The sequence below is a fragment of the Geotrypetes seraphini genome, chromosome 12, assembly GCF_902459505.1.
Source record: "Geotrypetes seraphini chromosome 12, aGeoSer1.1, whole genome shotgun sequence".
Taxonomy (NCBI): domain Eukaryota; kingdom Metazoa; phylum Chordata; class Amphibia; order Gymnophiona; family Dermophiidae; genus Geotrypetes; species Geotrypetes seraphini.
In genome coordinates, this window is record NC_047095.1 from 101,116,445 (window position 1) to 101,131,487 (window position 15,043).

General features: G+C 39.2%; 1 protein-coding gene across 1 annotated transcript in view; it reads right to left on the reverse strand.

The window, feature by feature from the left end:
• Positions 1-339: 339 nt before the first annotated feature.
• The window catches only part of LOC117346184 (vomeronasal type-2 receptor 26-like), a 44,020-nt gene continuing 29,316 nt past the window's right edge, over positions 340-15,043 (reverse strand). Inside the window, exons 5-6 of the mRNA XM_033915586.1 lie at positions 6,971-7,097; positions 340-1,235 (exon numbers count right to left, since the gene is read on the reverse strand). Coding sequence (XP_033771477.1) covers positions 340-1,235; positions 6,971-7,097 — 1,023 coding nt within the window. The remainder of the gene's footprint in view (positions 1,236-6,970; positions 7,098-15,043) is intronic.

The following is a 15,043-nucleotide window of genomic DNA, read 5'->3' on the forward strand; positions in this document are numbered from 1 at the left end:
CTCATAACTTATTCTTTGGAGTTTCTTTCTCACTCTTTTTTAGGTATCATTTTAAGGCCATTTCCAGACTTCCTTGTTTTCCAGACATTTTTTTTCAATTTGTTTCACACATTCATGCTAATAAAATCTACAATGTTCTTTAGAATGTTTTATTGTATGAGAGACTCCTTAGGAAAATAGAGTATTGGAATACATGGCGGTGCCCTGTTGGTAATTGCAAACTAGCTAAAAACAGAAAACAGAGCATAGAATTGAATGAGCACTAGTTTGTACTAGTATCTGTGTTGAATAATAGGGAAATGTTGAGATAATTCATCATTTGTACAAATACTAATCATTCTAGTTTTTTGTTAGGTATTTCCTGCTGTTCCTATCAGGTTTTAGCAGAATAATGTAGCACTTGGGCATAAAGATACAGCCCAGCAATCCAGCACTAGAGGCCAGAATAGCAAATATCTCCACTGCCACCATGTACTTGCCTTTGGTGCTCAGGTACGTTGGGATGAAGGAGACCCAGACACTGCAGAACACCAGCATGCTGAAGGTGATGTACTTGGCCTCATTGAAACTGTCAGGTAGATTTCTTGCTAGGAAAGCTACATTGAAGCTGACACCAGCCAGAAATCCCAGATAACCCAGAACACAGTAAAATGCAACTATTGACCCTTCATTACACTCAATTAATATTAATCCAATTTCTGATCTCATATTAAGATATGGAAATGGGGGAGCAGTGAATAACCAGACAACACACAAGAGGGTTTGTATAAGGAAGCAGAAAAAAATTATAGAGTTAGAGACCCTTGAACCCATCCATTTCCGGAGCTTGCTTCCAGGTTTAGTGGCTTGGAAAGCTATGACCACAGTGATAGTTTTTGCTAGTATGGATGAGAGAGAAATGGAAAAAATGATTGCAAAAACAGTCTGTCGGAGAAGACAAGTCACTTTATCAGGACGTCCAATGAATACCAAGGTGCAAAGGAAGGAGAGCATGAGGGAGATAAGGAGAATGTAGCTCAAGTTCCGGTTGTTGGCTTTCACTATGGGAGTGTCATGGTAATAAATAAAGATCCCCAGAATGGCAGCAGCGATTAAAAAGAAGATAATGCTGATAAGAGTCAAAGCTATGCCCAAAAGCTCTCCATAGGACAGAAATGTTACAATTTTGGGGATGCAGGCGTCTCTGTTTGAATTGGACCATTGGTCCTCTGGGCATGTTGTACAGGTATCCATATCTGAGAATGAAAAATATTGTCTCATTATCTCATAAATAACATCAGTTACAGGATTGCAAATGAACACTTTTCCCTCATATTAAAGGATATTTCAAAATCAATTTTTAGCATACAGTAACAAATATTAAACAAGTAACAATGAGCTTCCTGCAAATCTTATTCTGCATTATCTGTTAGAAGTGTTTGTGCCTGAAACGTTTGGTTTTAAAGGACTCCAAATCTCTTACACAAGGGAGGCAGAGTTTTGTTGGCAGTATCCAGTTCATGTTTTTCAATTAGACTTAGAGTGTTCTCCTTAAGACATGGAAAGGCCCATTTTAAATAGACCACTGAGATCGCAGCTGAAACAGACAGATTAGGACATGCTCAATTCTAGCAGGGTTTCATAGAAAACTCTGCAGCAGACAGACATGGGGGAAGCCATTGCTTTCCGTGGATTGGTAGCATGGAATATTGCTACTATTTGGGGATCCCAGAACGTTTCTACCCTTTGAGGATTCTTCATGGAGTGTTGCTACTCTTTGGAGATTCTATAGTTTTTCTACCCTTTGAAGATTCCGCATGGAGTATTGCTACTATTTGGGGATTCCATATGGAATGTTGCTAATATTTGGGGATTCCAGAATCTTTCTACCATTTGGGGATTCTGCATGGAATGTTACTATTTGGAGATTCTGGAATTTTTCTATCCTTTGAGGATTCCACATGGAATGTTGCTTCTATTTGGGGATTCCACATGGAATGTTGCTGCTATTTGGGGATCCTGGAATCTTTTTTCTCTTTGGGGATTCCATATGGAATGTTGCCAATATTTGGGGATTCCAGAATCTTTCTACCATTTGGGGATTCTGCATGGAATGTTACTATTTGGGGATTCTGGAATCTTTCTTCTCTTTGGGGATTTCCTATGTATTGTTTTACATTACATTACATTGTTGCTACTATTTAGAGATTCTGGAATTTTTCTATCCTTTGAGGATTCCACATGGAATGTTGCTTCTATTTGGGGATTCCACATGGAATGTTGCTGCTATTTGGGGATTCTGGAATCTTTATCTCTACTGGGATTCCAGAATCTTTCTACTATTTGGGATTCCACATGGAATGTTGTTACTATTTGGGGATTCTGGAATCTTTCTGCTCTTGGGGATTCCTTTTTTTAATTTTTAATGTAATAATTATTCTAATACAGTGATCTCATCACAAAACAAATCAACAAAGAATGTGATTCACAATCTTAGTAAACTAATAAAGGTAAAGATAATGCAGCTTATCTATCCCATTATTAAAGTAATCCTATATCGCTACAACACATAATCATCATTGAATGTGATTCACAATCTTAATACACTAATGAAGATAATGCAACTTATCTATCTTACTATTAAAACAATCCTAACCCCTACTCCCCCCCCTCCCCTCCCCTCCCTGGAGACCTGGCTCCCCAGTCTATAAGAATAAGACAATATAGCTTTCAATTCATTCATTAAACTTCTTTTTCCATTTGAATGTAACTCTCCCATATATCATTAAACTTTGCCCTTTGATTTGTTAATAGGGCTGACAGTCTATATTTCTCACAGACTATTCCCTCATATCTTTTAATGTTGGTACATCTCGCATGCGCCATTGCTGAGCCAATGTCAATCTAGCAGCTATAAATGCCAAATCCAAAAGTTTAAATTGAGAAGATGATAAGCCTTCTATTTTTATTCCCAACAGTGCCATTTCAGCATTCAATTTAAGTGGGGTCTGGATTAGTCTGCTCAGGTAGCCAAATACTTGTGCCCAAAACCTCTGTACCCTTTGGCATTCCCACCACATATGATAGAATGCACCTCTTCTGCCACAGCCATTCCAGCAAGTAGCATCACTCTGCTACATTTATTAATTAGAACCAGAGTAGAATACCAGCATGTTAAAAGTTTAATAGCATTTTCCACCAAAGTAGCAGCTCTAGCTATCTGAAAAAGATGTAATACAATTACCCCCATTCGTCTATAGACCATTCCTTCCCCAGGTCTCTTTCCCATGCTTTCATATATGAGGTTTTGGTTACTTTATCTTCATTTATAATTTTTTATAACCAGGAAATACACCCTTTTACTACTGGTTCCCCTAGTATTTTTTCAAATTCAGATTTCTTTAAGGCTCCATTACTCTTCCCCTTATATGTCAATATATAATTTTTTATCTGTAAATAAGGGAAAAGATCCCTCGCTTCTAATTGATATCGAGCCTGCATGTCAGTAAAATCTTTTACCTCCCCTTCCTCAATTATTTGGCCATAACATCTTACCTCTTTTGCCTCCCACTTTTTAAAAATTCCCCCCTCCCTGCCTGATACAAAGTCTTTTGTATATAATATGGGGAGAAAAAGATACCTTTTTCTCTACCTAAAAGCTTTTTCCTAACACTTTTCCACATAACCAATGAGCATTTACTAAAAGGATTATTTATATTTATTAAATCTTTTTCTCCTACCCATGGTAAGTATTTCAAATCCCTAATTCCTTCTCTCCCATTTAACATTGCTTGTTCTACCCTTACCCACAGCTTAGATGGGGATGAGTGCCACTCAACTATAGCTCTCAACTGTACAACTTTATAATAGTTCTCCAAAGATGGTAAACCCAGCCCTTCTTCCACCTTAGACTTGAACATTGCCTGTCTTCCTACCCTTGGATGCTTTCCTCCTCATATAAATCTCAATTTCATATTATTCCATTTTAAGAAAAAACTGTTTTGGGATTTCTATCGGTAATACTTGAAATAAATAGAGAAACCTGGGAAGAACCATCATCTTTATGACTTCCAGATGACCTAACCATGAAATAAACAACTTATTCCACCTTTCTAAGTCTTTCTGAATCTCCAACGCTAATGATATATAATTTTGCTGAAGCAAAAGTGTCCAATCAGCTCCCAAAGTTATCCCCAAATAACGAATGGAGCCCTTTACCCATTTCAGAGGGACTAATCTCTACAATTCTGTAATCCTCTCCTTCGAAGTTGATATATTCATCACTTCTGTCTTATTTAAATTAGCTTTAAACCCCGATAATTGGCCATATTCATCCATAATATCCTTAAGGGTAGTTAAAGTCTTCTCTGATGCCTCCACAATAGCTAATATATCATCTGCAAACAGAGACAACTTTTGCTCTTCACCTGCCACCCTTAAGCCTTTTACCTGTTGAGATTGTCTGATTTTCTGAGCTAAAGGCTCAATAACTAATGCAAAAATCAGGGGGGACAATGGGCATCCCTGTCTTGTCCCTCTTTGAAGTTCAAATGTATTAGAATAAAGTCTATTTATTTTGACACATGCTAGTGGGCTATTGTATAATGTGAATATCCAGTCCCTAAAACTTTTCCCAAAGCCCAAATCTTCAAGACTGCATCCATGAATCTCCATTCAACTCTGTCAAATGCTTTTTCAGCATTGACCGAGACTGCTACCCAACCTGTTCTGCCCTTTTTAGCCCTCCATATCAAATCTAGCATCTTGCGAATCCCATCAGATGCCTGCCTCCCAGCAATAAAACCCACCTGATCTGGGTGGATAAGAGAAGGCATATATGATGACAGTCTATTAGCAAGGACTCTGGCCATAATTCTTGTATCTATTCCTAACAAGGACATAGATCTATAACTAGCACAAAATGTATTATCTTTTCCTGTTTTAGGTAATGCTAATCTCATAAAATATGGCAATTGTTCTCTGTCTTTTAAGTTATTAAATACTTTTGCTAAGAGAGGGGTTAATAAGATATAAACTTTTTATAAAACAATCCTGTAAAACCATCCATCCCTGGGGATTTGCCTAGTTTAAGATGATGTATTACTTCTCGTATCTCATCCTCTGTTATATCTTCCTCTAATCTTTGAGCTTCTAATTCTTGAAGCTTATTTAGTTCTAACTGGGACAAATATTGTGACAAGAATGCTTACTGACCCTGATATTCTGATGTATATAATTTCTTATAGAAATCTACAAACCTATCATTGATCTCCTCCTCTTTTGACAGGAGCTCACCGTGTTCAGATCGTATACATGTAAAGTTGCTTTACAAGTGTTGTACTTTAATACGATGTGCTAATAATTTCCCTGCCTGGTTCCCAGATTCGTGGAGGGGCATAATCGAAAGGGACGTCTAAGTCCATTTGCTTCTAAGCCGCAAGTCATCCAAAGTAGAAAACAGCCTAGGATACATTTTTGAAAAATACGTCCAAATTTTTTTTGTTTCGAAAATCGTCTAATTATATGTCCTGCCGATCTAATTGTCCAAGCCGCTAAATTGTTCATCTTTATACTACATTTCCATCCAACTTTTCATCCAAGTCAAAAATGCCTAGAACAAGCCCTGTTGGATGTGGGAGGAGGCTGCAAAGTGATGGACTGAACACCCAGACATGCCACCTAAATAGTGGGGTACCTTACAGGGCACTGCTGTGAACTTCACAAAATGGGTACCGTGGCTTCTCCTCACTACATCTCCCTTATAGGTCATGGTGAGCCCCCAAAACCATCTCCAGAATACCCTAGACCCACTTATCTACCACCCCAATAGCCCTTATGGCTGCAGGAGCCACTTATATGCCAGTAAAAAAGGGTTGTGGGGGTGTATAGGGCAGTGCACATGTTTCAATATCAATGCAGTGATTACAGGGGCTTATGGGCATGGGTCCTCCTCTCTATGGGTCCCTAACCTACCCCCAAGATGACTTAAGCTGCCTCTGTGCTGGACGACTAGGCTTTCCTATGCCAGGCGGCCAGGTGATGATGGTCTGGAGACTGAATTTTAAAGGTGTGATTAATATTTTTATGGGGATGGGAGGTCAATGATTACTGGGGCAGTGTGTGGGGGTCTGTGTTATGTGTTTTCAGTGCTTATATGGTGACTTTAGGTGGGTTTTGTGACTTAGATCATATTTTACATGGCCTAAGTCACAACATCCAAGTTCCGTCAATCGTGGGCTGTATAACTTTCAGTTATACATGTTGTACGACTAAGTCTAAGCCAGCCCACGTCCCGCCCAACCCATTTGAAAGGAAACTCCAGAGTTAGAGGCATGGGATGAAGTTAAGAGGTAATGGACTCAGGAGTTAATCTAAGGAAATACTTTTTTACAGACATGGTTATAGATGCATAGAATAGTCTCTATGAGAGGTGGTAGAGATAGGCTATGTCTGAATTCAAGAAAACATGGAACAGGGATGTGTGATCTCTTATGGAGAGGATGAAATAGTGGATGCTGTGGATGTGCAGACTGGATGGGCATCTAGCCTTTGTCTCCCATCATGTTTCTCCCATCATGTAGCTCTTGGAGGGTTGTGTTTTGGCCTACAGGCCATAAGTTGGACTAGGGTTACTATATGGTTCCAGAAAAAGGAGGATGGATTAAGACATCCGGGTTTTACTTCCATTGCTTTCAGTGAAAGTAAAACCCAGATGTCTCAATCCATCCTCTTCTTTTCTAGAGCCGTATCAAGTTTCAAGTTTTATTTTAATTTGATGAATCGCTTAGGTTGGATAAGCTTGTTTTTTTATAATATACTGTGCATCTATTTGTGTACTAAGGTTACCTGGATGCCTGCCTTGAATATCTGGATTTTATAGTCATGGCATCCACCATTAAAAATTCAAACATTGACTGTCAAGGCTGAATATTGACCCAGTACTGAATAATTAGTGCCCAGGGGCATGTCACATTATAATGATATCACTTACCAGTTTGGTTGGAGACCTCTCCCTCTGGACAGGGGATGCAGTCATAGCAACAGAGGGGCTTTCCTTCCTTAGTTAATTTCCTGAACCCAGGAAGGCAACTTGGGCTGCATCTAGACTGCGGACGTGTCTGAGGATTAAGAAAAAATCTAAATAACTTGAAGTAACCCCGAGTTGTGACTTTTCAAATGCAGCAATATATATCTCCCTAAATATGAGCCCTGGTCACAAATACCTGGCAAAATGCCAAGGAGAAAACCAGATTTTATGCTGCTTATCCTAGGAATAAACAGTGGATTTTCCTAAGTCCATCTTAATAATGACTTATGGACTTTGTTTTAGGAAATTTTCCAAACATTTTTCTAAACCTTGCTAAACTAAATCCCTTCATCACATTCTCTAGCAATGAATTCCAGAATTTAAATGCATGTCCAGTGAATATATATTTTCTCTGATTTGTATGAAATCTACTACCCTTTAATGGGCTCAGAACCAGAATCGGGCCATCTTTTCTCCAGCACAGTGAGAGGAATGGAATTCAGTCATCCCCCTCACTGCACCGAAAACAGCCTGCTTCATTTTTCTTTAGCATGAAGCCCCACCCATTTTCTTCTTGAGCAGCCATTTTGCCTTCCTGCCCTTTAAAAGGCTCGGATCCAGCACAGGGCCATGTCTTCTCCAGCACAGTGAGGGAAAGGGAGGCCAGTCTGTCTCTTACCTGCAGCATCAAGCTTTTTTTTAGCTCAGTCAGTTTTATAATTCTCTCCACCCATTAGCCGTTAGACTGGACTTTGTGATTTTTGTTAATTTTCACCATGAAGTTACCTCTCTGACTTCTCTCTCTCTCTTACCCTCTCTATGTTTTAATCCCACTCATTGTGCAAATTCTCTCCTCCCCAAGGTACTTGGCTTAAACAGTAACAGTGTGATTTGCCCTGACCTTAGAATTCCCATATTGGTGCGTACTAGAAATTATTCTTCTAAAAAACCATTCCGGGATGAAATTATTCTTCTGAAAAACCTTTCCGGGATATCATTTATGCCTCTCTAAAGCCTGTAAAGCCTGTACCAATTACTAACTTACCTAGTCTAGCCCCTGACTCTCTTACTCCTGTCCTGATAATATATTACAATGCCAGATCAGTATGCAACAAGGTTCAAATACTAAATGACCTACTAGCGGATCTTGATCCTGGTTTCTTGTGCATTACTGAATTGTGGATTGCAAAAGATGATTTATTTATTCAAAATGAGCTCTGTTCTCATGGCTATCGAGGTCTTTTCTCTTCCAGAAACTGCCGGAAAGGAGTTGGTTTGGCACTTCTCTATAAATCATTTTTTGAAGTACTGCTTCTTCAAAAAGGTAGCGATGCATTGCTAGAATATATGCTAGCTACTGTTAATGATGAGCTCTCCTGCCATCCATTAGGTATTCTGTTATTTTATCATCTCCCTGATTCCTTAGAATAAATCTTCTGAGCTAATATTCGAGACCATAACAAGTGCTTTCCTAAAATTCCATAGACTATTGATTATTGGTGACATTAATCTTCATTTAGACGATAACGCTAATAAGGATGTTATCAAACTCAGCAGTTTCCTCACCTCTCTGGGTTTTCCTCCTCTTAAGTCCGCTCCAACTCATGAAAGGGCACTCTCTCGATATCATTAGCTTTCTTGATCTTACCAATCATAAAACTTTAGCTGAGGATCATCACTGGGAACATGTTCCATGGTCTTATCCACTTTCTAGGTGCCTCATGTCTTCCTGTTTTAATGTCCCATCTTGGGGCTCAATCTTGTACTCCAAAACTTATTACCTTCCAGAAGAAAATTGCGAGTGAATAATTATGGTCCAAATTTCTCAGTTTGCTTTCTCCCTTCAGGCCCGATGGGTAAACCTTTCTGAGTCCACCTATTGTTCACTGGCTCCTCTATCAACTAAGACTGTTTCTTACTCTCGTAAGGCTCCCTGGTACTTTCCTTATCACAGAGAACTGAAACAGAAATGCTGAGCACTGGAGCGTAAATGGAAAAAATCAAGATCTCCTGCTGACAGACAGTCATGGAGGTCTTATAATGCAACATTAAAAAAGCTATGAAAAATTTATACGGTGATAAAATTATCAGATCCAACAATCAAAGTAGCACCTTGTTTAACATCTGGCTCTCATTAACTACCAACAATGACTCATCAATACACTCTTCCTCCCCAGTAGTGAATGACTTAGCGAAATTTTTTAATGAAAAGGTTGCTGTTATAAGAGACTCTTTTCTATCATTAGTTTCTTATAATTTTCTGGTGTTGGGTGATACTTATCCAATCGCAATTCCAGCAGATAGAATCTGAACAGCCTTTGAGTTTGTATATGAGGCCCAGGTCGCAAGCCTGTGTCAGAAATTAAGATCCTGCAAATGTGCTCTAGATCCATTCCCTTCATATCTATATGAGAAAATTCCTACTGAGGGGGCTTGGGACCTTTGCCCTGCCTTTCCTCTTGCACTCTCTAATATCCTATTTTATTTTTACATGTATTTGCCCGGATCAGTTTGGTGAGCCAACTGAGGGTATACAGGCCTTGATTGACTGGTGCACTGTAGCCAGCTGACTGGCAGGCTATAGCTAGCTGACTGGTGGGTTGTAGCCAGCAAATTGACTGACTGGTGATTTACCAGAGAATTTGAGTGTAAAATAGTATAACTGTAAGTACTTTATTCTTATTATTTAGTTATGTAGGGAAAATCAAGTATAAGAAGGACCCGTGATCTTTTATGTTCTAGCTTCTATTTGTGTCAGTTGCAGGAGTTTAGTCAGTCATATCGGTATGTTGCAGGAGTGTAGTCTTATAGTTTGTATTTTACAATGTATATTAGTATAGATTGTGAACATTTGTTTCTGTGGTAAGGGTTTTAATTTTCTCCGTTACCCACAAGAGGGGTAGTACAGCCTTTTCTGCAGGGCTCTAGGGACTAGTGACATCTAAGCATACATTTAAATTTGCCATGTAGAATAACGGATTCCGTGGACATTCTGTTAATATTGGCAGTTATGAAAATTGAGACTTTTAGATGTTATGATTTGTGAACATGGATTCTTTGCTGTTATGTGCTGTTATGGCACAGGGATTTTTTTTATCAAAGTAATTTCTAAAAAGCTGATAGAAATATTATAGCTGGGTTCACAGGCACAGATCTTGTTTCCTGTTCTTTTGTGGTTTACTAAAAAAAAAAAAATTATTAATTTGGCCTTATCATCAGGTCTTTTTCTGCAGAGATGGGTCACATTGTTCTGTCCCCACATTGAAGAAAGCTGACTTAGATCTATCCTCACCATCTAGCTATCGACTTATAGTGAATATTCCTCCACTGACCAAAATTCTAGAGTCCATTATATCTGCTCAGCTTTCATCATATTTAGAGAGATTTTCCATTCTTTTATCTTGCCAACATGGATTCAGACCTAATCTTAATACCGAATCTCTACTGATCTCACTCATTTCTAAGGTTCAGCAATTGTAAGCGTGAAATAAGTTTGCAATTTTGCTACAATTCAATCTATTGGTGGCCTTTAACATCATTCACCATGATATTTTGATTTACCAACTTTCTGAGATAGGTATTGATTCCACAGTCTTAGACTGGATTTCAAAATTCTTACGATCTCGCTCATATACTGTTAATGTGAATGGCACCATGTCATCCTCTTGGAAGCCTTTATGCAGAGTCCTGCAAGGATCACCTTTATCACCTATTCTTTTCAACATCTACATGACTACTTTGAAACTTTTCTGTTTATCCCCCTGTGAAACACTATTTACGTATGCAGCTAACATCTTTGTTCTCCTTGAGATAGACTCGCACCTCACTAACCTTGTTGGGAATATAATAGATTGTATAATGAAACTTCAGTCTTGGGCCCTTAATGTACAAATGAAACTGAATGAGTCCAAATCAAAGTTATTTTGGCTTAGCCCTAATGCAGCTTAGTAGTTGACCTTCGTCCATTCTGTTGCCTTCAGGATCCTCACTGCAGATTGAATTCTCAAGTAAAGTTCTGTGACCATTCAATGACCATCTTAATTCTCTGGTAAAAAAATGTTTCTTTAGCCTCCATATGTTGAGGAAAGTGAGATCCTGTTTCCATCATCAACACTTTGCTGTCCTTGTTCAATCAATCATCCTTTTGTGGCTAGATTATTGTAATTTGGTCTATTTAAGCTTGACCAAGCAAAGCTTTCAAAGACTTCAACTGATCCAGAATACGGCTGCTAGATTGATCTTTGCAAAAAGTAAATTTGATCACGTCTCTCTGCTCTTGCAAAATCTTCATTGGCTTCCAATAATTTCCAAGGTTTATTTTAAATGTGCCTGCTTAACATTTAAGATCTTGCATGGCATCCTTCCTCCTTTAGGATTCAAATGGTTTTATTGATGCAAATATCATCAAATACAACAAATACATCAAGACACTGATTACTGTAAGATCTGACATTACCAGATCTACTCAAAAATTTAAATTGTCCTTTCCTATGTTGAAAAGTGTTACATACTTTTCAAAATTACTGAGCTGTGGAATAATTTTCCTATTCAACTGCGTGATCTGAGCTCTTTCCAACCATTTCAAAAACATCTGAACACGGGGGGGCGCTGTTGAGCCCACGTGTGATGGCAGCCTGAATGTGAAGCTCCTGCACCCATCTGCAGAATCGCAAATTACAGCACAGCTTTAGCGTGTAAAATCGCGAAATTAACATCAAGCAGGCAAGATTAAGCTTTTCCCGATTGAAATCGCTAACTTTCTGGGCGTGAATGGCGGATAAAAAAGTAAATAAACGCCACAAACCTGATCCCCCGTCCCCCTCAAAAACTCCGTTGCCGGGTCCCGGTCCCGAAACCGGAAGTAACGCTGAGATACTCGCTGAACTTCGCGAGTTGAAAAATCTTGTGACTGATACCAAATCTGCCACTGAGGAAATAAATGAGAAGCTTTCAACATTAACTTCTGACTTTTCACAGCTGCAAACCCGAGTTCTCTCTTTGGAATCCAAGATGGATGCCACCACTCTGCACATGGCTGAGCTGAGAGCTCAGACCAGAAAAATTGCTCTTTTAGAGACAGAGATGGAAGACAGCAATAATAGATCTCGGCGCTGTAACATCCGTCTCCTTGGGCTCAAGGAAGGGGCTCACGACCGCGACTTAATCAAATACCTGGAGGAATGGATCCCTAAAATATTAGACCTCACCTTTACACGTGAGTTTGAAATTGAAAGGGCTCACAGAGTGCCATCCTCAAAGAACCCGAATGATCGATACCCCCGGTGGTCCTCAAACTCCTTCGTTACCAGCATGTCCTGGATGTCATGCAGCGTGCTAAGATTAGAGCCCCTGTGAAACATGAGGGAGACACCATACTTTTTCTGCCTGACCTGAGTAAAACTACTGCAGCACGAAGAAAAAAATTGCTCTCCTATCGGCCCCAGCTGAAGCAGCTAAATGCTAAATTTGGAATGCTTTACCCGGCTAGGATGAGAGTCACTCTCCATAACCAAACAAAAGATTATACAAATCCTGAGGATCTGGCTGCATTCATTGAACTGCAGTCTCCCACTCCTATTCATCAGGTTTGAATGATATAGCTGCTCAGCTGCTTCATCAAATATGTCTGTGTTATTATCCAGCTGTCTGTATTAATATATTAGAGCTCAGTTGCATGTATGAGTGTTTTATTAGTTATAAAACTGTTATATCCAGCTCTGATATTCATGTTTTCATGTATGATTTATACTGTATCTTAATAAGGGTGCTTTGCCTTTCTGGCTGCTGTTTTCACTCTCACAGTGCACATGGGAATTATATTGTGTGACTTTAGGTCATGTTTTAGTTATTTTGGTCCTTTACAGTTGCTGGTTATAAGGCATGCTAACAAATATTTTCCTTTATGGGTACACAGCAGTTCATTCATAATGAATCACCTAGTTGTCTTTCATGTCTCTTAAATGTATTTCCTTAAATGCCAAAGGGCTGAACAACTTAATCAAACTGAAAAAAATTTTAATATACCTAGATCAACAAAAACCGGACATCATTATGCTACAAGAGACTCATCTAGACAGAGTGGCGTCTGACAAAGTACACTTAGGGTGGGCTATGCCTGCTTTCTCTTCGCCTGCCATAGAGAAAAAGGGGGGAGTTATGATTTTGATTCGTAGAATCCCGGATCTTAATGTCATATCTTCCTCACATGATTTGCAAGGTAGATGGGTCAAGGTTAACATTGCATATGGTGGGCAGAGGTTCACTCTATTTAACTTGTATGGCCCAAATTTAGACAATCCTGATTTCTTCCACGGAATTGCCTCATCAGTATTGCTTGACCCAGACTCACATTTGGTATTGGGAGGTGACTTTAACATGGTCTTGAATCCGGATATTGATAGAAATTCCCAATACAAATATAAAAAATCTAAATCGTGGTTTGCTCTTCATCATATGATCTCAGATCTCCACCTAGTTGATGTATGGAGATCCATCCATGGCTCTGCTAGGGATTACACATTTTACTCCAATCCTCACATGTCTTATTCACGGATTGATTTCTTTTTAATCAATAAGTCATTATGCGACTCAATCACCTCTGCAGAAATTTTACCCATATCAGTTTCGGATCACGGAGCTATCTCAATCCAAATTCAATGTAACACTGATAAACCACTCCACCGCCAATGGCGCTTTAATTCCTCTTTGCTACAAGATACTCAATTCAAAATAAATATACGTAAGGCTATTGAGGAATACTTTACCTTCAATCTTCCGGAACATACTTCCTGGATTACCTGCTGGGATGCCTTTAAAGCGTATATCAGGGGAGTTATTATCTCACTTACAGCTAAAGCTAAGAAGGCCCAATTGGAAGTTTCTCTGAAGTTGGAAAATGACATCAAGGAATTGGAATCAAAACATCAAAGCAATCCTACTGACGTCTCAACTCTCAATGGATTGGCGAAGGCTCATTTTCTTTACAACTCCACGCTCGGTAAAACTGCTGCAAACTCGGTGTTTCATCAGTCTGCTTCTTATTTTGCTGACAACAACAAGTGCGGTCACTTGCTGGCCTCCTATCTTAAAAAAAGAACGGAAAAAAAGAACATTGCTGCTATTGAACTAGATAATGGAGATATTTTAACCACTAACAAAGATATTTCTCAAGCTTTCAAATCTTTTTATGAAACGTTATACACTTCCGAGTTGGCTAATAATGAACCTGATTCACAATTTCTGGATGACCTCTCTCATCCTATATTGACCCAAGATGATAATATTAAACTGGATGAACCCTTGAGTCTAACAGAGCTTTCACAGGTGATAAACTCCATGGCATCTAATAAGGCTCCAGGACCAGATGGGCTTACTGTGGAGTTTTATAAAGAATTCCAGGATGTACTTAACCCTTATTACCTACGATTTCTTCTTTCCGTCGTTGAATCTGGGCGAATACATGGATCATTCACTGAGGCCCATATCATAGTCCTCCCAAAACCAGACAAAAATCCGCGTTCTATCTCAAATTACAGGCCTCTATCCCTCATAAACGTAGACGCGAAGATTTATGCCAAACTGCTCTCAAACAGGCTGCAAAGTGTTATAGTCAAATTAATCAGTACGGATCAAAGTGGCTTCATCACTGGGAGGTTCGCCACGGATAACTCCAGAACTTTTTCACACATCATTGCACAATCTCAAGATCGCCGCCAAGATCTTATTGCGGTGGGGCTAGATGCGGAGAAGGCCTTTGACCGAGTTGAATGGGGATTCCTATTTAAAGTTCTGGTTTGGTATGGATTCTCTGCAGATTTCATTAAGAAGATTAAGATACTATACTCATCCCCTTCAACGAGAACATATATAAATGGTACGTTGTCTTCTACATTCCATCCGTCACGTGGCACTCGTCAAGGGTGTCCATTATCCCCATTGCTGTTTGATCTGGTATTGGAACCCCTACTAATATCGATCCGTGATAATAAATCCATTGTAGGGTTCCAGCTAAGAGAAACTCAGACTAAAATCTCGGCT